The sequence below is a fragment of the Bactrocera dorsalis genome, unplaced genomic scaffold (assembly GCF_023373825.1).
Source record: "Bactrocera dorsalis isolate Fly_Bdor unplaced genomic scaffold, ASM2337382v1 BdCtg202, whole genome shotgun sequence".
In the NCBI taxonomy this organism is placed as follows: Eukaryota; Metazoa; Arthropoda; class Insecta; order Diptera; family Tephritidae; genus Bactrocera; species Bactrocera dorsalis.
In genome coordinates, this window is record NW_026038253.1 from 6242 (window position 1) to 29998 (window position 23757).

The window sequence follows — 23757 nt, forward strand, 5'->3', positions numbered from 1 at the left end:
ACATTTAATCCCTGTTTTGTTGTTGTTGCTGTTGTAGCGGCAGAATTCCTTCGTGTTGACCGTCCTTGTCCAGATAAAAATACTGGTCCATTCCGGTTACGTAGACCCGACTGCCGTAAGAATGATAAGCCCTGTTTTCTAAATGTCTGGTTAGAAACCATCTGTCAGTCAGTTAAGTTCTGGTTAACTTTACCGAGACTCCTTTGTGTAAAGAACATTCTTTAAACAGAACTTAACTGACAGAAGTCTGCAAACCAGACGTTGAGAAAACGGAACTAAAAGGCTAGAAATAGGCTGCACTTCTGTGTTCCCACGACGGTCGGGTGTGCGTAACCGGAACGTACCCGGATTTTTTCCGGCCAAGGTCTATAAACTTCTCCAGTTCTTCTCAGAGATTTTTTCTGACGACTATAATTTCTCACTGAATTACTTTAAATACTATTCGTTTTCATACCAAATCTATCTGAAAATGACACCCCAGTTATGTTCGAGTAGACCGATAACAATTTGACCAGAAGGATCAACGTTTATTCAACTTTATATCAGAAAAAACGCATCAAGTAAACCTTGAGAACCAAAAATCACGTACAAAGCCGACAGAAATACATATTTTTCACTTGAAGTTCTTATTAAACAACCCTGTAATGGAAATGCACTACAACAATAATGCTTATGCGGTTTCTTGTGGTGCTACACGCTCATTATCGCCAAACAGGCATTTGGAATTCATGAGAACCAACTTCGTACCTTGCTGGATTGTTGAGGTTAGAGTGTGGTAAAATGTGTATTTAAATGATAAGAATCGAGTTCGTTTTTCTTTTGTATGTATGTTCGTAGGAACGTGCATATTTAAGGATTGTCTTTGTGTCATTGATTTGGTTTAACAATAATAGGGAACAGGCCAAATAACAATAAGCGCCGATATAAAACGAGTTTGCTGCTGAACTGTAATTTAGTTATGATAAAGAATTGAGCATATCATGACCACCAACGTTGGTTAATGACACAAAACCTGTGGGTGTGTGGCAAGTGTAGAAACGGCAGTAAGAACATTGTTTTCAAAATTATATATTTTCAGGCAATAATAGTTCGACAATATATAATTTTCTTAATATGATTTCGAAAAGGAAAATTCCTTCAAAATCACCGCTTTGGACAGTTTTTCTTCAAAAAATAAAAACTTTATGCATATCTTTGAGATGCTTTTAAGGGTACCTAATTTTCTCCGAAGCAAGAAGTCGCTTTGATTAAGAGATGGCACTTAAATTGATTGCAATTGCCGTAAGATCTGTGATCTAAAATCTAAAGCTTGAAGAAGGTGTTTCACATTTTTAATGTATTAAAATAATGCAAAATTAATTTAATTTGTTATATACTCAAAAAAAACTTCGAGTCTACAAATAGTAGTGGTAAAATAAGCTTGCCAATGTATACCATTATTATTATTCAGAGTAGAGATTTGTATAATGCTGAACTTTCTGAAATATTGTCTAGCACGAAAGGCAAAAAAGACAATACATGTTAGGTCAGTAAAATTTAGACCAAAAGTGCCATCTATTGGCACACTCACTCGTTATTATTATTATCTTTATAAATTTATATCAATACAAACTTGTTTAACAGTACTGATGTCATGAAGCAATAAAAAACTTAGAAAAGGGGAGATTATTCGTGCTTAAATCCGGAAATTGTTTGTAGGTTACCTCAACGTATTTCCTTCTTGTGGTACCTACTCATCCAATTAACAAAAACCAAAAATGTAAACAAACGGAAATGAATGAGTAGTGAAAAAACTAAAGACTGTATAAATCTAAAAATAATTACGGAAACTCATTTATCTATCTACGGGCTTCCGACGGGTAGACAATTTAATTAAGTCCCGGTAGGAAATTTTAAACTTTAAATTTTTGTATATAAAATTTTATACTATTATCACATTAACGTTTTAATTGTAAATTGAAGATTTATTACATATTTTTCTTTCAGCAAGTAGTTCATAATTGATTTTTTTTATAAAAATGTTTTAATAAGAAAAGAAAGCATATCTAAAACTGTTTTTTTATTTTAATTAAAAGGAACTTCACAGCTATAAAATTTGTAATATAATTGTTTTTTATAATTAAAAATTAATTATTAAAAATACACAAAATTTTTACGAAAAAACTATACTAATAAGTCTTTTTTATAAATATCACAAATGATATAATTGTAAAAGTAAATTTTGCTCAGTCGAACTAAAATTAAAAGAAAAAAATTATATAACAGCAATTGTTTTCATTCTCAAAATCCAACTGAGAAGTTTTGTGTTATTTTGTTCTAAAATACGAATTTATTTTTAAATCTAAGAATATTTGTGAAAAATTACTTATCGTAAATTTACGGTATGCACAAAAATTTTATTTTCAAAAATTGCAACCCTGCAAGCTTGCAGACGCCATTACTCGCTCACGTCTGTATGTTTATCAATGAAAATACGTTTGTTTATTCTCTGCCAACTCACATATCGTTTATGTTCATATGTATGAACTTACATACATATGTATTTCAATGCACACAAATGTTCGTACATATCTTTATGAAAATTCCACTGAGGTCAGCCATTTGTACGAACTATGCACACACACATTTCTTGTTGAACTAATTACATGTACAGAGTCCAAACCCATATTTATATATAAATAGTTACATTATTCCTTAATAAATTTTACTTAGTGCACTTATTTTCACAAATTCCAATTGCGCTGTATTTTTAATAGATAAATGTGCTAATCAACTTAACAAATCAATGTGATTGGAGCTCACCTTGATAATTTTTCTCTTTTTTCGAAAAACTCAAGTCTTTGTGTTACAAATATGTATTTTTACTTTACGAAGTTACACAAACTCAAACAAACATCGAAAACATATGAATTTAAAAATTTTTAGTTTTATTCGCCCTTTTTATTTATTAAATACTTTGGAAAAAACACTGAATATAATTTTATTAATATTCTGCGAGTTAAAATTTAGTTTTACTTTCTCATACAATGAGTGAGCACCGAATGCCCGATTGCAAGATACGAACTCCCTCCATTCTCTCTCTCTCGCATACGTTCACTTGATGGCTGGCGTTGCCATAATGTCAAAACATAACACTATCAAATACTTGAAACACAAAAACTATAGGGGTATTCTCTTGCTCTTGCAAGATTGCAGATTGCAAAAATACTACACCGAAATATACAAGGGCACGAGAGCACCCATTGCAGAATCTAGTGATATATGAGCGACTGATTCAGTCAATTTATTGTAAATGACTATTGTGCATGGCTATTGTGAATTAGCGCACCTTCTGCATGCATTTTTAACAAAAAAACTGTAACAAAACTTTATAATTTATATAGAAATTATAAAATATAATTAAAATTTACCTTTCTCAACAATTTAACGACGTAATATGTCTTTATGTAAAATGGCAACTACAACAGGGTTGCAATTTTATTTTTGCGTGACATTGCACGCCAATATACACGGGTTTTGGTCTGACATATTTCACAGCCCTTGCAAATATTTTTCTGCGTGTGTTTGTTGTTGTGCCGTTGTAAATTTGCAATGCTTGCACCGTGCACCGGGTTTTGCAAGAGCAAGAGAATACCCCTTATGAGACAAGTAGCTCAATTCACAACGAACGGCTTTTTATAAAGTTATCAGACTTTGTTAACAGCAAAGGACTGATATATATAGTTAGTTTAGTTAGCTAAAACCTTAACACACGTACTTCTGATTATGTATGCCAATATTTTTGTCAAAATGCGGAGAAAATGCTTTTAGCGTAAGTGGCATTATCATAGAGACTGAGGTACTCAAATTTCATTAAATACTGAACAGTGTTGCCATTTCCGGTAGTTTTCTTTCAAATATTTGCGCTAAAAACTGCCAAAATGTGGGTAAATGAGAATATTGAGCTATATTTAATTTTATTGAATGTGTTTTAAAGAGTGCATAGAAGGGTGCAGGAAGCTCTACCAAATGAATAACTGCATGGAGTATAGTAATTCATAATCACTGAGAGCAATAATACTAATAATACTTTTGATACTAATACGCAATCAAATCACAAATTGGGTACGATAAAGAGTGGCGCATGCCAAATTTATATCTGCAATAAGCAGTGATTTATAACACTTGTGTCAGTTACCAATATTACCAGCACATACCCACGTTCAAACTCTAGCACGTGCTACGGTCACCTGCACCTGATTCTGGCTACCTACCGGTGTGATTAGGTCTCGAGATGCATATGCATGTACATACAATACACACACATTTCAGTTAATTGCTTGCAAACGAAAACAACAACAAGAAAAGCAAGTGAATCAGTAGATGAAGCAAAAGCAGCTGCGGCAGATGTTTTAGTTTTCGATTGATTCAATTAAATTTCGAAATCGTATAGTATTGTTTGACATACAAGCATACACAGTTCTGCTTGAATTTTACCAGTCCATATGAATTTTAAACTGGTAATTATACCCTGAACACGGTGTTGTATTAAGTTTGCCACGAAATTTGGTATACCCAAAAGAAATCGTCGAAGACCCTCTAAAAGTATTCCTGCATACATACATACATACTAAATGATAACCTGATGAGCTGAGTCGATTGCCAGTCTGTATATACACGATCTAGTCCTTCAGTTTTTTAAATATCGGAAATTTTCTGCAACTCGAGGAAAGTTCAAGGGCCACACTGCAAATAAAAGAAGTGCAAGCTGTGACCCAGTCACTAACTTTCAAGCGAAGCTAAACAACAAGCGAAATATAATTTTATATTTATCATTTTGTTTCTGAGTTTAATTTTTCTTTGGTTTCTATTATATCTCGTAAATATATAGCCGCCGGTATGGTTTTGTTTTCGAAATTCCAACACGTCTTAGTGCAATCGCTTTCATAATACATAAATAAATTATTACGCCTTTGTATGGATATTACTATTGAGTCACATCCTGAGTCGCATTTCTTTAGAAATAAAGAAATGAATAAACTTATGCTGTCATCAGAGGAATGGGTTTTATGTTGACGAACAATTTTTTAGGAAAATTATATAAAAAGAGATTACTAATAGTCTTGGAAATTTGAGGTTATCTTCTGTGGACTTAAACCACAAGTATAAAAAAAGTTCTGTGAAATCTGAATTTATGCATTAATACCATAAATTTATCACACAAGGGACCTGTTTCTACATATATGCGTGCCATATCTCTGCTCCAACTTATTTAAAACAAATGTTGTAGTTTAAAAGAAAAGGAATTCGAAGAAAAAGTTCATTAAACTGCAAGCACTTGCACATTAAAATTAACGTATTTATGTATGTACATATGTACATATGTGAGTTTGTATGATTGCATGCTTGTATGATTACTTTTGCAATACATACATATGTTATCCAATGAAGATCTAATGAAGTTTCAAGAATGTGTACGCCTTGCAAAATGCCGCATGTGGAACGGAGTGAAATGTCTGGCGTCTAGACGGAAGATCTGGGCAGTCAGCCAAAGTATATTTATAGTAATGCAATCATTGAGGAAATCGTAAACTTCAAATGACTTCAAAAGTACTATTTTAAAATGCAAAAGACATTAGTGAACGCAAGCTTCTGCATAGTGTCTTCTACGAGTCGTGCATAAACATTTAAGCCGAGAGACACATTTATTGAAATATATTGAAATAAAATAAAATAAATTGACACTTCATAAAGTTTGCATACTTGGATGTTATCGATAAAAATCGAAATCGATTTTTGTGATTCTTATAAATTGGTTTTTAACTTATTAGCAGTGTATTTTAGAGTAAGGAAGAGATTATCTACTCTGAAGAAAAAATTTGGGACTGATGTACTAAGAGTTCTGTGAGGTATTTGTCCTGGTTACGAATTTGAGTTCAAATATTTTCCATCACGCACAGCTGTTTTTTCATTTTATGGCTATAACACAAAAAATCCTACGAGGTAGGAGATTTTGACTATTATTGTCGGTTTTAGCAACCCAAAATTAGCAAGAAACAGTCGCAAAATGACTGTAAACTTGAGTGATTATAGATATTTTTCTACCATAAAGCACTAAAGTACGGGAATTTATTTTGTTATTTATGCTTTCTATAATATACAATATACCCGTTGCCTACTGATTACGACACATACATTTATATTTCCCGGTTTTACCGATAAAAATGTAGTATTGCATGATTAAAATTATTTAAAGCACGAAAATACGTTAACTTCGGTTGAACAGAAGCTTTACTACCCCTCACAGATAAGAAAAATTGCATAGTTACACAAATTTGACTTTGATCGTTTGTATGGCAGCTATGGTCTGATTTGAACTACTTGCTCGGTGATTGTAACCTTGCTTTGGTCAATAATTCATGCCAAATTTCGTGAAGATATTAAAGTCGATCGTCAACAAACTAATTGGAACTTATCAGTGTAGCTTTAGGCCTGAAAAATCAATAACTGACCAGGCACATGCACCACATCTTGGAAAAGATCCGTGAAAAGAGGATCGCCCTTTTGCAGCTATGTCTGAATTTGATATCTCCGCAAAACCAATACGGCTGTGCAAACTGACGTTGAGCAATACCAAAAGCTCCGTCAGGATCGGAAATGACCTCTCCGAGCAGTGCGATACTAAAAGAGGTTTCAGACAAGGCGCCTTCCGATGGTGGGACTTCTTCAATCCACTCCTGGAGAAAATAATTTGTATTTTATAATAAAAGTTTTCGAAATGATTCAGTAAAACTATAAATATGAAAGAAATATATCGATATTTCTTAAGTAAAAAAAAATATTTTTGCTTTTGTTCCAAGTGAAGTTACCTAAGAAAACCACTGTTTGTTTACATACGTCACATATATGTATGCTACATACTTCTCCTTTGTTTACATTTGTATGCTGATAAGAGCTAATTAGCTACGAGGAATAAAATGATGGAGAATAGAATAGTATTTGCACACGCACCACTTGAAGTAAAGGTCAGTATTTACTATGCCTTGTTATGAAATTAACTAAATGCATTTTTCTTGAAACAACTCTTCGAAGTTCATATGAAACCAGTACATATGTATATATGTATGTACATGTATGTATGTACATTAGAGCGGGTCGATTTTTTTCAATAATACCGCATAAGCCAGAAGTGCTCTAAGGATAATTTTGAAAAACGTTGCCTAAGAGACTATGTGTCTAAAAACAGTTCCCAGCGAAGTTTTAAGGCGAAGTTTTAAGGCGAAGTTTAAAAAATCCGCAAAGTCGGTTATATGGCAGATATGTGTTATAGTTGTCCGATCTGACCGATTCTGACAACTGATCATTCTATTGACAAAACGCATCCATAAGAGTATTAAATTTCATTCGGATATCTCAAAAACTGATGGACCAAAATACTTTGCCTCAAAAATTGCTGGCTCGAAACCGGTTTTAGATCCATAGCCTCTTGGCCAAAGTTGTTCAGAATGATCCGTAGAACATTTCCCGCATACGTGATATTTCCATATTTTTGGCATCCTGTAAATCGACCCGCTCTAGTGACAAAAAAATCAAATTTTTAATTTGTACTATTTAAAAAAAAATCGGAAAAGTTAAAAAATTACTGAAAAAATAAAAAAAAAAAAAAACAATTGTTCACTGTTTGAGAATCTAAACTTTTCTTTGTTTTCGGATGACCAGAATGTGAAAAACACGCCCCTTTTCTCTCCCATACTTCACTGACTGACTATAAAAACTGGCAGTGTCCGTGAATTCTTTTCAGAGATTTTGTATATTTCATAACGATATATTTACATACTTATATACATACATACAGACATATACATATGTATGTATGTACATTCATATTCAAACTATCAATAAGTAATTTGACTGGCACATAGATTTGCCTCATACTTTAGAACTTCAAAATTGTTACAACTACTTTGAAACAAGTTATATCTTTTTAATTGCCACTAGACGGCCTTGCAAGGCCTTTCCAACTAAGTGAATGACCAGTGCGGTTGAGTTGCTTGCATGGATTTGCCAAAGCTCTGTGACTTTTCGAAATGCAATTCGCATGAGCTCATGCTTGCCATATGATTGCAATATATTGCTCATATGCATACATATGTGTGTGTGTATGCGTGCATTCTTGCCTTATTAAACAATTATAGTATAACTGATCATGACATGAACGCGTGACCAAGTAAGCTTCTTATATTATTTGAGTACTCTCCTAAGCTTACTTGCTTTAAATGTAACGGATCTCTCGCTCTCTGGGCGATCATTATTTATTATTAATTATTACTGACTAGTGAATAAGTCATAAGTTATCTGTGAAGGCTTACGAGCGTTCTTGCTGGAGGACATTGGTCGATTAAATGATAACAAATATTTGTAATGCATTTATGGTTTTATGATTTGTACTAATTAATTAAAAAAAATAAATAAATATTCAAAAGTGGTAAATGCACATATTCATACATATGTACATACTACATATATATTTAAACACTTTAGTGCTAAAAATATGGCACATTATTATTTAAAATATAAAAATGTTTATTACTTATAAAAAAAACTTAGGTATTTAAAGGCAAAAGGATAAAAATGTGAATTATACTGAGATTTTAGAAATTTTGGCTTATGTATGTACATATGTATATCAGTGAATCAGTTTATTTACAACAGCTGCTTAAGTCGGTACACCTCAGTAGGGACCTGCGATTTTTACAATGGCTAAAAATACCGAACACAGAATTTGTCTCAAATTTTGTATTTCTTACCAAATTTCGTGGCGGAATCACTGCAAATGTTGGGAAAGGCTTTCGGTGATTCAGTTTTATCAAAAACACAAGTGGTACAAAGTCCTCAAAGACGGTCGAGAGACCGTTGAAGACATGCCTTGGTCTGGACGACCTTCAACCTCTCCAACTGATGAAAATATTAAAAAAGTGAAGAATATGGTGCTTGAAAATCGTCGGGCAAGTGTTAGAGAGATGGCAAGAGCGGCCGACATCTCTCGCAAGTCCGTTCGATGGATTTTGGTTAGTATTTTGGGTATGAAACGCGCTCTTACTCGACTCGTTCCGATAAAACTGAATTTTCTTCAAAAATAGTACCGCAAACTGGTCTCTTTGGACATGCTTAATCGGGCGAATTCCGATCCTACATTCATAGAGAGCATTATAGCTGCCGATGAGACATGGGTGATGTACATTTTTTGTTATAATCGTGGTTTGCTGCGTCATGAATTTGTAGAAGAAGAATTTACGATTGTGACTGGATTTGAAGCCAAGAAGGTAATGAATACCATCGATCAACACTAGATTTGGCTCCGTATCATTTTTTATTGTTCTTCAAACTAAAATTGCCTCTCCGTGGAACCCAATCGATTGAAGAGATAAAACATTCGCTGAAAGGGCTCAAGGCCATTCCAAAAAGTGCTTATGAAAAGTGTTTTGAGGACTGGAAAAATCGTTGGCATAAGTGTTTTACATCAGATGGTGATTACTTTGAAAGCGTTTTATTTACAATTTCCGGGTACTTTTTGTCACAATGTATATATGAGAAATTGTCTTTTTGGTTTTGAGAAAAAAGCTGACATTTTCCACACGTCCTTTTTTCCTCATGAAACTGCCGATTTGTCGGAACCGATATCGGACCACTATATAAACTATAAAAAATAAAAAAAAAAATGTGTAAACTGCAATTTAAATAATTTAAAAAATTATGGAGACAAAAACAATGTTGCGCTCGCGCCAAAAAAATCAAACACATTCATACGTACATATAAACAAGTATTTTAAAAGGAAAACTATATATGTAAGTATGTATATTACATATTTAAGTATGTAGATATGTATGTGCCTGCCTGGCGTTTTGTACGCATTGTTTCCATTGAATTCTTTCAAATTCTTCATATCCTTAGAGTGCGCTCATTGAAGTGTGCCCGCCAGCAGCTGCTTGTCAGCACAGCTGATGTTCGATCCCGCAGGACTCCTTCAATTCGTTGGAAACATGAAGCATGCTACACTATACATGGTAATAAAAGAAATGTAGCAGCTGCTGGCTGATGCCAATATGTTTTATTCTCACTTTTTAATTATTTGGTTTTTGTTTTCCCCCGTCTTCTTTTCATATAATGGAGGCAAGCTGCCGGTGTCGTAAGCTGCACAAGGATCTGGATGAGTATATACATACTATATGTACATATATACACGCGTGCATACTCAGCTGAGAACAGCTGGAAATATAATTGATGGAGTTCGCTTTAAATTAAAAGAAGAAAAAAAATAGGTTTAACTCGAGTAAACTAAATTGCCACTATGATTTCTTGATCTTCGTAATACATATGTATGTGTATACTTCCTATGTCAAGTTTCGTCCAATCTCATCTATTTTAGGCACAAAGTTACACTATTATGAGTAAAACACGATCCCTTATTTTCTTTGAGATATCTCAAAATATTGTCCGGTATATGCAGTATCAAGTCACTCGGAAGGGTATAGGGGGAAAGTATTGACCGATTCAACTCAGTTTTGATACTCAGAGTTACTATTGTGGGGAAAAGATTCTCTCTGAATTTCAATTGTATATCCCATGCATTGACCGATATTTTCGGTCAAAAGTCAACTATAGATACTGAGGTCTAATTATTCGTTAGCTGGGAGCTTAAACAGTTTGGGTTGTATTTGCGCAATTTTCATACTTTAGGGTACTGGAATGTGAAAAAATTAAATGGAAATTAAAAGTTTGGTATAAGAGAAGTAAGCGTGGTTGTAGTCCGATCCACGCCCATCTCCCAATTTTCACTCCGGACCTATAAAGCCCTCTCTTACCATCTCAGAGGTAAAATTTAATATCTCTGGCGTATTTATTTATTGATTTATGGCGCTTTTAGTAGTCAGTACTCGTTATGTGGGAAGTCAGCGGGGTTAATTTCTTCTTTTTCTTACAATATTTGTGCCTATAACTTTAGTGGTTTAAGCGATATAACTATATATTAAACTTATTAGAGGGAGGGGCCAGACCCACTTTTTCAAAAAAGTTTGCCCACAGGGCCTTTTGGTGCTGCAATCCCCTGTGTCGAATTACAGTTCTATTATCTTAATTTTGGGCTCAGTTATGGCACTTTATAGGTTTTCGATTAATAGCGTTTTGTGGGTATGACAGTACATAGTACGATTACGTCCATCTACGAACTCGAATTTTTTTTACTAAGGAACCTACATTCGAAATTTCATCTAGATATCTCAAGTTACAGCTTGCACGGATGGACGAACAAACCGACAGACAGTCACCCGACTTTCGAATCGAATCATCATCCTCACTAGGTCAGCAAAACTATTATACTCTGAAGCAACATGTTGCAAGAGTATAAAAACTGGTTGTACATACTTAATTTAGCGCCATCTAGCGGAAAATATCACTCGATGAAGTTTTAGCACAGACACAAACCGCTAATGAAGTAGCGAGATCGAGGAAACATTGCCACATTTTACTATAACGATATTTAAGTTAAATTAACGGTATATGTGGAAGTTATGAAACAAGCATTCAAATAACTGATGGAAAAAATAAAATAATTGATAAAGAATCATCTGTTTTTACAGATTTGAAAGAATAAATAAACAAAAAAAATAAATGAACAAAAAAACAACAAAAGTAAAGTTAAGCACTTTCTAATGAGTGTGTCCGAGTAATTTATAAAAATTCATTGGAAGCGCTTCGATCTTCCTTCCTACCGGTTAGAGACCATATCATTATCTTAATGATTTATAAAAGTCAGCGAATAACAAATATACAAATGTATGTGCATATATGTATGTATGTAAGTGTGTTTACATTTGCTCATTTATTTAGTAATTGTTTAGCGCATTACAACAACAGATAGCGTTGTTTGTACAATTTGGTTTTAGTGCAATTTGAGTAGGAAAACGCTCAAACCGCGTGCATAATAAGCGCTTAGGCATGTATGTACAGGTGTACGCTGCAAAAAAAGTCCTATCCACACACACATATGTAAATATGGCAATGCAAGTACACTGCATTACAAAAATGGTGAGATCACTTTTATCACCCACACTTTAAATTAGACAATTACCTAAGTTTATAAAAAAATATGCATGCAAGTGCATTGAATACACTGAAAGAAATTACTACTATAATACACTGAAAAATGTTAGTTTTTAAAAAATTCTAAAATATTTTACATTTTTTACAATTACGTTTGAGTGATTTCACGGAGACAAATGATCCGATTACTAACAAATTACCTCATGTTCTGTATATTTTTATTTCTGGGTTGGTATGGTATGGTCAGTGCCATCTGTGCCAAATGCTACATCAAAATAATCATTGGTGTCATAAGACGTATTATTACTTGCGATGTGTCTTGGATCTATGCTTACGACCCGGGAACAGACGATCAATCGGCCGAATATAGTGGCAAAGGTGAGCTGAAGCCGAAAAAAATACGTAGCAAGCTAAAAATCAAGGTTATGTTGACATTTTTCTTCGATTATGGAGGTATGTTGCATTCCGGATTCCTTCCGATCGGGCAAACTGTCAACAACGAATACTTTTTGAGTGTTGTGCGTTGTTTGCGCGAAGCTATTCGTAAAAAGAGACCAGAGTTATTAGGCGACATCTCTTGGCTTTTGCATACTGCATCGATTCTTCTCGAGTTTTTCGCCAAATTTTCAATCGTCTAATTTAGCGCCGTGTGACGTCTGGCTTTGCAGCAAACTCAAACGAGGGCTTCAGAGAAACAGTTTTGAATCAATTGGAGATATTAAAAGTGAATCCTTTTTTTTAGTCTTCTACTTAAATCGAAGGTGGAAGAACCAAATTTCTCACAAATTTTAAATTATTGAAAACATAATATGGAATTTGGTTTGAAGAGTGAAGGATTATGCATAAGAGAGAGAGCGCTAACAAATTAATTAAACTTGTTTGCCTTGACACTTCCTCCTTTTCTTTGCTGTCACAATACTCAGTGATTGTCTGTAACCAGCTCGAATTACCTGCGGTGTACTTATGATTTGTTGCATTTAATATACATTTTGACATTGACATGGTTATTAACTGTCAGATGCGATTTTCCGAGAGAAGCTAATCTTTGTAAAGCTCTAACCAAACAAGCTTTATGGAAAAATAAATAATAATATGAAATATTTGAGCAAAATAATAACAATTCATAGAAATGCATGTGTAAACATGCAGTTTTACAGTTAAATATGAGTACATATCGTCACCTAAAATGCAAAATAACGTAACATCACTTACAGGCGAAGAAAAGCGATATAACAGACCCAATTTGAGTTTTTGTAATAAAATGCTTATACATATCTGACAGTGAATCGTAAGCAATAAAAAACTTAGTTTAAATTTATTTGATGATACGTTGTTTTGCATTTTAGGTGACGACATCTAGCAATTCGATGAAAGTCATTTCAAATGAAGATCATATTAAATTTCAGCAATTTCGTAATTTATGAGAAAGTATGTATGTACATACATACATATAAAATAGTTATTCCAGATTTTTCCACTTGTTTTCCATTTTGCGCATTTTCATCATTTGCTCTATATTTAGACTGTGAGTAACAAATGACTGAGAAAAATTAGAAATGCATTAGGTAAATATTTACATATGTATATATGTACATAATATAATGATGCACATATGTATGTATGCAATTTTACATACATATGTATGCAATAAATAACAATGCGCAAAAATTTCACAACCTTATGCAACTATTTTGAAAAAAAAAACGGTAATTATCACTATTTCTACTTCTCAAAACCAATTAGTAATTACAGTACAACAAATTGAGTCAATATTTCAGCAATAATAATAATTATGATCATGGAAACTGCGCCTCGTACGCAAGCAACAATATAATTTTATTAATTAATTAAGCCAAAGGCCGTTCTCTTTCCTGTCAGATTGCCTAGATTGATGAAATTTGTGATTGTCGGCAAGGTCATCAAAGGAAATGCGCAAAAGTAGGAAAAGGGTAGTTAAATGTGTAATTTTTTGTGAGTCTATGACGTAGTGGATCGCAACACATGTATTTATGATTCATTAATTACAAAATCTAAAACATAATTAAGAAATCTTCTTCGAGCAAAATTGTAATCCGTGATATCTTAATTGAATATTATCACAAAAAATCTTTAAACAGACCGTTAAGATATTGATTCGAGATGTAAAAGCACATTTTTATTTGTACAAGATTCTAAAAAAATATATATTCACATAAACGCTAACAAAATCTACAAAAAGAACCAGAAACCTTGCACATTTCGACTTGTAGACATTTTCCTTATTTTCCCACGCCCGCAAATGTATGCTAGCCCGCACTAGCAGAGCAGCGGACATTGTACTACATCATGTGAAAGAATCCTGCGAGTCGCTCTCACAGTCACACAAACACTTGCACATTTGTACAAGCAACCGTACTTCCTTGTATTTTGGAGCAATAGCATGGGAAAATGTAGAAAATGTGAATGAACTCACAAACGTGATTATCAGCGAGCGCACTCGTCACTTTAGCCGCAGGATACCAACACATACACACGCATGCAAACCAACTGCTGATGGGCAGGATAATGTGCTGGGAATAAAGGGCAGAGTGAGAGCCAACGACGAGTAGTGACGAGTGTTGCGAATGCACTCAATTGTTGCGCAGTGAGTATTTTCCATTAATCTTGGCACATTGTTATTGTGTTTGGTTATATTAATATTACTCGTACTATTACTAGTACTATGCAACTTGGGTGCGTACTCGAAACTTCCGCTTCGGCTACTACAAAAAGCGCCACACAAGCGACTTCCTCTTGACGAATGGCAGGCGAACTATATCCTTTGAGTGTAAAAAGACTATAGGCATGTGTGCGAATAGACAATAGATAGGGCTTGAACTGCGTTGTGAGGCAGTCCTGTTTTATAAATATACGCGTATGTATATATATTGTATAGTTTTGCATGAGGACTTGTAAATGGCATTCAGAAAAGTTGTGAGGCAAGGAACTTTACTCACCATTTTGAAATCTTATGATGGAGCAGCGAAAAAAAGTTTTGCGAAATTCCTATTCAAGATTGCTTGTTGTTGTTGACATTTGTAAAACACCAAGGATTGTTTCGTCGTTTTTTTCAGGGCTTCAGGTATAGATTTTATATATTTATTGGGTTATAGAAGAGTTATTTAAACAAGTCTATATAAAATTTAATGACACATTTCTTTTTTATAACAGTGATGACAAAATTCAAAGTATTTTGTATTATTTGCTTACAATTTTCACATACAATACTACTTCACAAAATTATCACAAAACTCATTTAATTGCAAAAATTTTATCAGCATGTCGTTTATTTTGGTTTCCTCCCTTGTTATTCGCGTTTATTTGCAGCTGACTTTCCAATAGCACACAAATATTCGAATTCCACTGATAACAAAACAATCACATTAAACGTTTATTTGTATGTGTGCACTTAGGTAATTATGTTAACACGTCCGTTATGTGCCAATTAATTAAAGCAGTAACGGTTAATTGTTCATTGTTTTTATATAAAATTGAAATGTCACTTAACTTTACTGCCTTCCGCTACCTTTGGCATTTGTGACTTGCTGGCCTCACCATCAAATTGTGTCTGTGCCGCTTTTAGTTGGTTTTGTAGTTTTTATTATTTTCTTATTTGAATGGGTTTGCGCAGCCGACTAGAACGTACTCGTAGATGTTTGTAGAGTCATACAAACGCATCGCATATATTAAGTACATATTTGAAGGCAGGAGGGGTGATTCCATCATAGGCAATAGTAATGGCATATACGGTGGTTGTAGAGGTAGTAGCTCACTGCCTTTAATGCTCATACTGCGCAGCTACAAATGAGAATTTGCGTGGCTCTAAATGGTAGACATTTTATATTCGTACTATGTGAGGGTAGTGTGGGCTATAGTTTTCACACGTGCCGGTTCGCTAATTTTTGTTTTGGTTTTTGTTTACTTGACGCACACCATCCACCTTCGCCTGCTCTCATCATGCATAAGAGATATTGCAAAATCGTTTCTCCATGCAAAAATTCGCTCATTTGTTTAGATCTGCGTAATATTTTAATTTTCTTTACATAATTTTACTAATTACACAAAAATATATTATTTAAGTTTTGATAAATTTCAGATTAGAACGTTAGACGCCTACTGGTAATAATAATAGGAAAAAAGTTCATGTGCTCTATTGCACCACATACATATGTACATAAATCTTAAACAAACTAATTATTCGGATTTTGAGCATAACTAAATGATGTTTGGTTTAATTTTAAATTATTCACTTCCAACCTATTTTCATAAGCGTGTAAAATGGGAATATTTAATAAGCGAGTAATTTAAAAAAGGCAGACAATTTTTATTCATTATTGCCTTGGATTAGATAAAGACAAACGAACATCAGTAGTTATTAGTAATAAAAAAAATGTGTTATATCAAATACTAAATAAGTACGTGATTAGATATATTCATCAGTAAAAACGAGCCTATAGCCTTCTTTATAATGTAATAATTACATTAGTAAATTCAAAATATAAATACAACAAATAAACAAATGTAAAATTTTGCAACATACCTCAGATCACTTTTGCTATTTTATACATCTTTTTCCAAAAGCATACATTTTTAATTACTTCTTTTATGATTCGAAGTAAGCAGTCGAATTTTCAAATGCCTTTGAATGAGTTCCACGGCACAATCTATGTAATCTACTCTAAATATATTAACTGCAGGAAGGTACGTATCGCATAACTTCTCAATTTTTTGTTTTCTAACCGCTTTATCACAATTCTTCAATTCTAACTCAACTGCGCTACGAGGTGTCATAGACAACCAGTTGTCACGGGGGCTATTTGGATTCCAAAGGACTACTTCACCACAAACTTCACAATATTGCCCAAATTTCAATTCAACGTCTGCGGTGACGAATTTAAATAGACGCAAATTTACTGTGCCTTCCGGTAGATTGCAAGCCCTTTAAAGAAAAAATATTAAACAAATTTTATAAAGAATAACTTCTACTTGTAATAAATTCTGAAAAACCTGGGTAATATTGAAGATTGATTGATATTTTCCAGCACGGGGTAACCATTTTGGTGTTGAATCAATTTGCCGATCACAGTGCAACGTCCATGGTGTAATTTTAAAAAGTTTTTTTGCAGTACTAGCTCTTCCACTAAAAGAAATTTGTGATAAAAACAATATTCTAGTAAATCAATACCTTCCATGTTTTCATTCAAATCATTTTCTTTCATTTCCGTCATTTTGAAGATTACTTTAATAAAACAATGTAAATATATTACTCCCAATCAGCAGCTATACAAAAAATACAAAATAAAAGGCGCGAGACCTCACATATGTACGCATATAATACTGGGTGCTTCAAGTAACTTGAAATTTAAACTCTGCTCAACTAAAACTCAACTTTTATAAAATGAAGAACATGTATACATATAAGATGCAACTTATTGAAAATGTAAACATATTCTTAAATTAGTTTTAGCTTGCTATTTTCAAATAAATTGTCTAAAAATAAATCTTTTTAGAAGTATTCATTTTTAGCTTTTTTAATATGCAGAGCATAATTAAACACAGCTAGGCGGAATGTCGTCAAAAGAAGAGTGATAATAGGAGCAACCCTGATAGTAAAAATGTTGAGGAAGTGGCAGAAATTGAGAAAATTTGTACGTGAAAAGATCAAAATTGTCGCCGAGGTTGACGAAATCGAAAAAAGCGAAATTTTTGGTAACTTAAATGTGAAATTTGTGTGTTTAATAATTCGCAATATTTAAGCTTAAGCGCATTAGTAAAATATTTCATTATTGAAAATCTAAATGAGAAAACGCAGACAATTTGTGAATGTTGAAAATCGAAGAAAAGTTACCAAGTATTTCATAGAAAGAGGTGCGAACTAGCTGGAATGCAAAGTGCAGCAGAGGCAACGTTCGGCAGTGGGTCCCAAACCCCCACCTCAAATTATACGAGTAGAGATTACTTGGTCGGTCGGTTAATGTGTTGCGAAAAAGTCGAATAATTGCGAGAGGAGTGGCGGCTACTGCGTATGGATGAGCTAGTTACGCGCAAAACGCATACAATTGAAGGACAGAATGTTGGCTGCCATTCTCAAAAGAAAAGTTGAAAGAATAAGTGGTTTTAAGAATTATATCTAAAAAAAAGTGTAGTTGACGGTTGAAAGTGATTTGTCGCTGTGTCAATGGATATAATTGGAATATGAAGTAAAAATTACATGTTCTTGAAATTAATAATGAAAACCTCAATATCCTATTAATTACTTCAAAATGTGTTTTCTTATACATATATATTTAAAAACGTATGTACCAAATTGAGTATATCATAATATTTTTTTTTATGCAATCGCGTTCCATTTTTGCTATCTTTTTCATTCTTTATTCTCTTTTGTGGTCTGTTGCGAGATTTTCACGCGGCTGTTGGATTTATGTCAGATTGGAAACAACAATTATTCAAAGCAATGACGGAGACGAAACAGACAGCAACGACAGTGTCAACTGATTTATATTGTGATAAAAGGTTTACCCGCAAAAGTAAATGTGTGCACTACATAGGAATCCTTCCAATTGTAAACACTTTATCGTTATATTATCATTGTCAATTTTGTAATCGTTGAGATTTCAATACCGGAAAGCATCGCTCTTCTGCCGGCATTCCTATAAAAATCCTCCAATCGTGAACTAAGCGTAGGGTCCGATATTTGCGGCTATATTTGCAGTTCATTGTGTTGATGCAACAATCTGTTATTGATGCATTTGCTGCTAGTACATTCTACTCTTCTTGTTTAGCTAGCGGAATCTTCGGGAGCGTTCGGTCTACATTATTTCACTGTGGAGTATGGCCAGGGTTACCGTATGCTTATTGGAGTTTAGTTTGAAAGAGTAAGATGAAAATTATCGTGAAATCAAAACTTTCAAACACTAGTTGTTTTGAAACATAAAGGGTCTCCTACTTTTTGAAAACTTAAGGAATAATTGTAAATAAGCACATTATTTTGTAGCGGTAAGCAGAAAGTGTTGGCAGTACTGATTAATTGGATTGATTTCGAGTGGTGTGGATACCGATCGTATTGGAGCTGCGCAGTTGCTCAGTTTCCACTGTCAAAGTAGCTATTTTCCCCATCTTCACAAGTGTTCTGCTTTATATCCATTTACACGGGTATTTTTGTTGATTGTATTTGGCTTATTGTATATAAGTAGTTGCGAAGAGGATCGGCGAAAATAAATAGTGTGCTTTGGAAAATGTAAACTCACTTGGTATATTTTCAGAACAAATAGACTGAGGCAGGCAGCAATAATAACCGAGTAATCACGACGCAAAATAATCAATACACTAAAAGCATTATGAGCGTAAAGGAAGTTGTAAAAAAAATTATTTTGATATAAAATGAAATTTGAAAAAGAATTGTATTTTTGGTTTGTAAAGGAAAGAGAAAAAATAAACGAGAAAGTGGTGGACAACATAATACAGAAAGTAGAAGTGAAATAATTAGGATACGATCAAAATTGCGGAGTGTAAATCGAAAGGTGACTATAACGATACGTAGGAAACAAAGCAATTCGAATCACAAGTAAAAGAGAAAAACGAAAAAATAACAAACAGAAAAGGCACCGGAAAAGAGGCATATGAAAGTTTAAACACAGTGAAGTGAAAAGAAGAAATATGATAAAACAAAATTGTGAAGAAAAGCTGTTATGTGCAATAAAGGTGCTGGCTCAGTAAACGAAGCAAAACGGTAGTAGTAGATAGACTGAATTTATTTTTATGTGTTTGTATTACATTGTGTGTGTGAGAAATTAAAGAAAGAAGCAAAGTAAATAAAAGCAAATGTGCAAGAAAGCAGAAAAGTTGATTAAATCGAGCAAATTCAACTCTAAACGACGAAAGTAACTAAAAACATATAAATATTAATGCCGACAAATACAATATACAAGATCAAAGATATTATTACAGAGTTTGAAAAGAAAACCAAAGTGTGCTTAGTGCTTGTGAACATCAATTCATATTCAATGCGCCTTCGTGCATATTTTTGATGCTTCCTGACGAGAGATATATAATAAACACGAAGCAAAATAAAAACAAAAATTTTAAACGTACAATAGTTAGTTTGCGCTAAAATTTGTTTCACACTTACACTACCAGTTCGCCAATTTCGGGCGGGTTTGTCAGAAAGACAAGCTGCCTCTAATTGACTGCCCAACAGTCTCATAGGCCAGGCGGTCGACTCAACAAATCGAAGAAGAGATTGAGGGATCAATTCAAATTGTTGACCAAGTAAGGTCGATCAATTTGAAATTTAAAATATCTACTAGTAACAACAACAACGATTACGAAATCTGAGTAGCTGTAATAACAAATAGTAAAAACAAAAAAAATATTCAAAATGTCTTCTTTGGACGTGCGCAACAACTCGGCGGTGATGAAGCGAGCGGAGCAACTTAAGCGTTGGGAAGAATCGGACACAAATCGTCAACCTCCAACACCACGTCCCGAGCGTGGACGCAAAATAAAATTCTCTTCAGGCTGTGTCTTTCTTGCAGCCTGTATGTCTGGCGATAAGGAGGAAGTGCTAAAGCTATTGGAAAGTGGTGCTGACATAAATACAGCCAATGTTGATGGATTAACTGCCCTACATCAGGTGAGATACTTAGAAAATCTTCATTATAAAAATAAGAAAACAAGTGTGGATTTAACCAATAATATATTTTTAAAAGAACTAGAGAAAGATAGATTTGTTAAAAGAGTTCATGCATTATCTTTTCCAGACTTAACCCACTTTTTCTTTAAATGTTTAATATTTTGTTTGCAAATTATTTGCATTGTGTTATACAAATTCTATAGCTACCAAGAGGATCTGTCACAATCATAAATAGTATCCTATTTGTATAATAAAGAACGAGAGTATTTATTAAGACACGTGAATGTGCCTATTACGTCAATACTTTCAAGTTTATTTCGAAAATTTACGCTGCCAAACAATATAATCCACCTTTATCTGAAGATTTTCCTCTCTCTTTCCTTTCGTGTAGCCATACAGGCCATAATTATCGCCGAACAACCGTTTCGTCCGACCATAGGCTTTGGCGGCGTCAGCAAGCGCACAACCAAATGCGTTTGTACGCCACAGCCCTCAGCCACGGCAGAAAATTAACAAATTCGTTTCTAATGCAAACAGACGATTTACAAACCCACCAAAAAATAAAATCTATTTATAACTATGAAATTATTTTGCTGGTGTGTTTCTTCATATGGCGTATATAATTGTGCATGTATCTACATCTGTGTATGTACAAATACATATATATTTTTTGCAAATCATTTACGTTTGCTCTAGTGAATTGCATACACGTTTGTATGTATGCATATGGCTTTTCTTTGATTTTGTGCGTACTTTTATATGTTCTTTTCCACAATATGATGCGAATTCTGTTGCGTAGACAATATAGCAGACACGAGCCTATTATTGATTCTTAGTTTTAAATTTTAATTAGTGGCATAACCTAAAGAAAAGGAAAAACTAGAAGCATTGCCATAATATCCTCCAAACTTCTTTCGTCGTTACAATTGTTGGAAAATACTTGATGTTGTTGTGATGTATTGGTTAATCTTTACATTTTTGTAAATAAAATCATAATTTTTGAAGAAGTATAAAAAATACCCAATAAATTACTCAAACTTTTGAAAAATTATGATTTTCTAATAAGTAGTATCAAAAAACCAAAAAAATATTTGGAACAAAAAGTGCATATCTACCTAAATGAAAATACATCTATACGCATTAAAGCCGAACTTTTAAAACAGTTCTTTTGACTTTAATAGTTTTTTTTTTACATCTGTATCGCCTCTATATGAAATATTAGATTATGACACTTCCCTTTCAATTATTTTAAGCAACAGCTCTTTGGTATGGAATCATTTTATTGCGTTGCCAAAGATTACAAACAAAATGTCATATATACCAACATACATAAGTATTTACAACAAAAGCCTTGATACTCGGTCGTTGAGCACCTCAGAGATCTAAGTGACAATAACCTTTGTTTTCAATGACATGGCCACTGTTATTCTCTGCTGTCTAGAATTTAATTTAATAAAGAAATAAAAATCTGTATTTCACGCCAGAGCGAGGATAACTAAGTAAATCACAGTTATGCCATTGGCTTTGCTAGAATGAAAACAACAAGACATCCAGTGTTTTTTCAATTTAAGTGGGTGGGTGGCGGCAGCCTTCGCGCCAATGTGAGAGCAGCAGGCTTTTACAGAATGTGTTCACAAAGTGATATACATATGTATATGTACATACATATATATTTATAATGTATACAAACATGCAAGAATGCATTTTTTTAAATTTAGGCAAAATCACTGACACTTATCTTATTCTGAACTTATCACACATTTCCTTTTTCTTCTAAATTAATTCTCTTTAATTTGAATGATAAAACCATTTTACAGTATTATTTTAACATTTTCAGGATTGTAGTTTTGTCTAAATTGTTCTGTTCCACAAATAAATTGCCTATAAAAAAATAAATGGCAACATCAAACGTTTGTTGACGCGCTTTATAGCCTTGGCCTCGTTCTAGGCGATTTTCTATCACAAATCAAACATTTCACAGGAGGCAAACGCTGCAGCCAACGGCAACGCAACAACAATGCTCTTGGCGAACGCAATTACAGCTACAAAACAAATTATAAAAATAACGAAATTTCATACAAATTTAATTTGATTTGATTTTGTGTTTGTTATTTTTTTTTTGTTTTACTTATTGTGTAATTGGTGATTTGGTAATTTCGATGCACATTAGTTGCTTTGGTTGTTGTTTTTAAATATATACATTTCTCTATTGCCAAATGTTGTGGTTTTGCCTTACTAATAATAATTTATGCAAATTACAAAATCGTTTGTGGTATATGTAAGTCTTGAGTTTTTTACTTAAATATTTTTTTTTTTAATTTAAGTTCTTAATCTTAGGCTTTTAATACAGTGATCGTGAGATATTGTATCGTATTTCATTTTTAAAGGTACATATTTCTTATTTTTTTTACTATTGATCCAAATGAAATACAACACAATTTAGATGACAGACAGCAACCAACTGTTTGGTGAAAGTCAAAAATGAAGCAGTGGCGTATGCGTTAGTTCTATAAGAAGGGTGAACCAATATTTTTGAAATTGTAGTCGTTTTATTTTCAACTTCATTCGTACTGATGCTTCTGCAGAGAGAAAATAAGTTAGGGACGACGAAACATAATTATTATATTTTTAAAAGTGATAAGTTATCTTTTTTATAAGAATTATTAGCATATATGTATGTACATACGTGTGTATTTATGTAGCTACCGTACAAACGATCGATAAAAATAAAAAATATTTTTTTTTGTGAAAGTCACTATCTTTTTTTTAATATAAAATATTAAATTTTTTTGAAAATTTCTTTAAGAAAAAAAATTAAATTTGTTGAATAATTTCTCCACCCCCTTTCTTATAATTTCAAGGTAACGACAATGCCATATTATTTGCTAAATACAAACTATTGTATCATAATGAAGAATTTCGCAAATTTTATTTCTGAACTCAGAGAGTATAGTATAACTAAGAAAATGTGGCACAAGATTAACCGATGCCATTTAATGGTATTTGTTCGTCTTATGTATAATTTGGC

The 23757-nt window shown here is 33.2% G+C and overlaps 1 protein-coding gene and 1 long non-coding RNA gene across 3 annotated transcripts; one reads left to right on the forward strand and one right to left on the reverse strand.

Moving 5' to 3' along the window:
* Positions 1–15273: 15273 nt before the first annotated feature.
* On the reverse strand, positions 15274–17469 carry LOC105224486 (uncharacterized). Its single transcript, XM_011202575.4, has 3 exons — positions 17105–17469; positions 16638–17036; positions 15274–16114 (listed from the first exon to the last, which is right to left on the reverse strand). Exons 1-2 carry the CDS (start codon positions 17323–17325, stop codon positions 16688–16690), a joined length of 570 nt encoding a protein of 189 aa, XP_011200877.2. The 5' UTR covers positions 17326–17469; the 3' UTR covers positions 15274–16114; positions 16638–16687.
* A 101-nt stretch (positions 17470–17570) lies between these two features.
* Positions 17571–22946, forward strand: LOC125780203 (uncharacterized). Of its 2 annotated transcripts, none has more exons than XR_007423611.1 (2): positions 17571–17806; positions 19360–22946. It is a non-coding gene; the product is annotated as an uncharacterized LOC125780203 (long non-coding RNA). The 2 variants fall into 2 exon arrangements; XR_007423612.1 differs by lacking the exon at positions 17571–17806 and adding an exon at positions 17813–18392.
* The last annotated feature ends 811 nt before the right edge of the window (positions 22947–23757 follow it).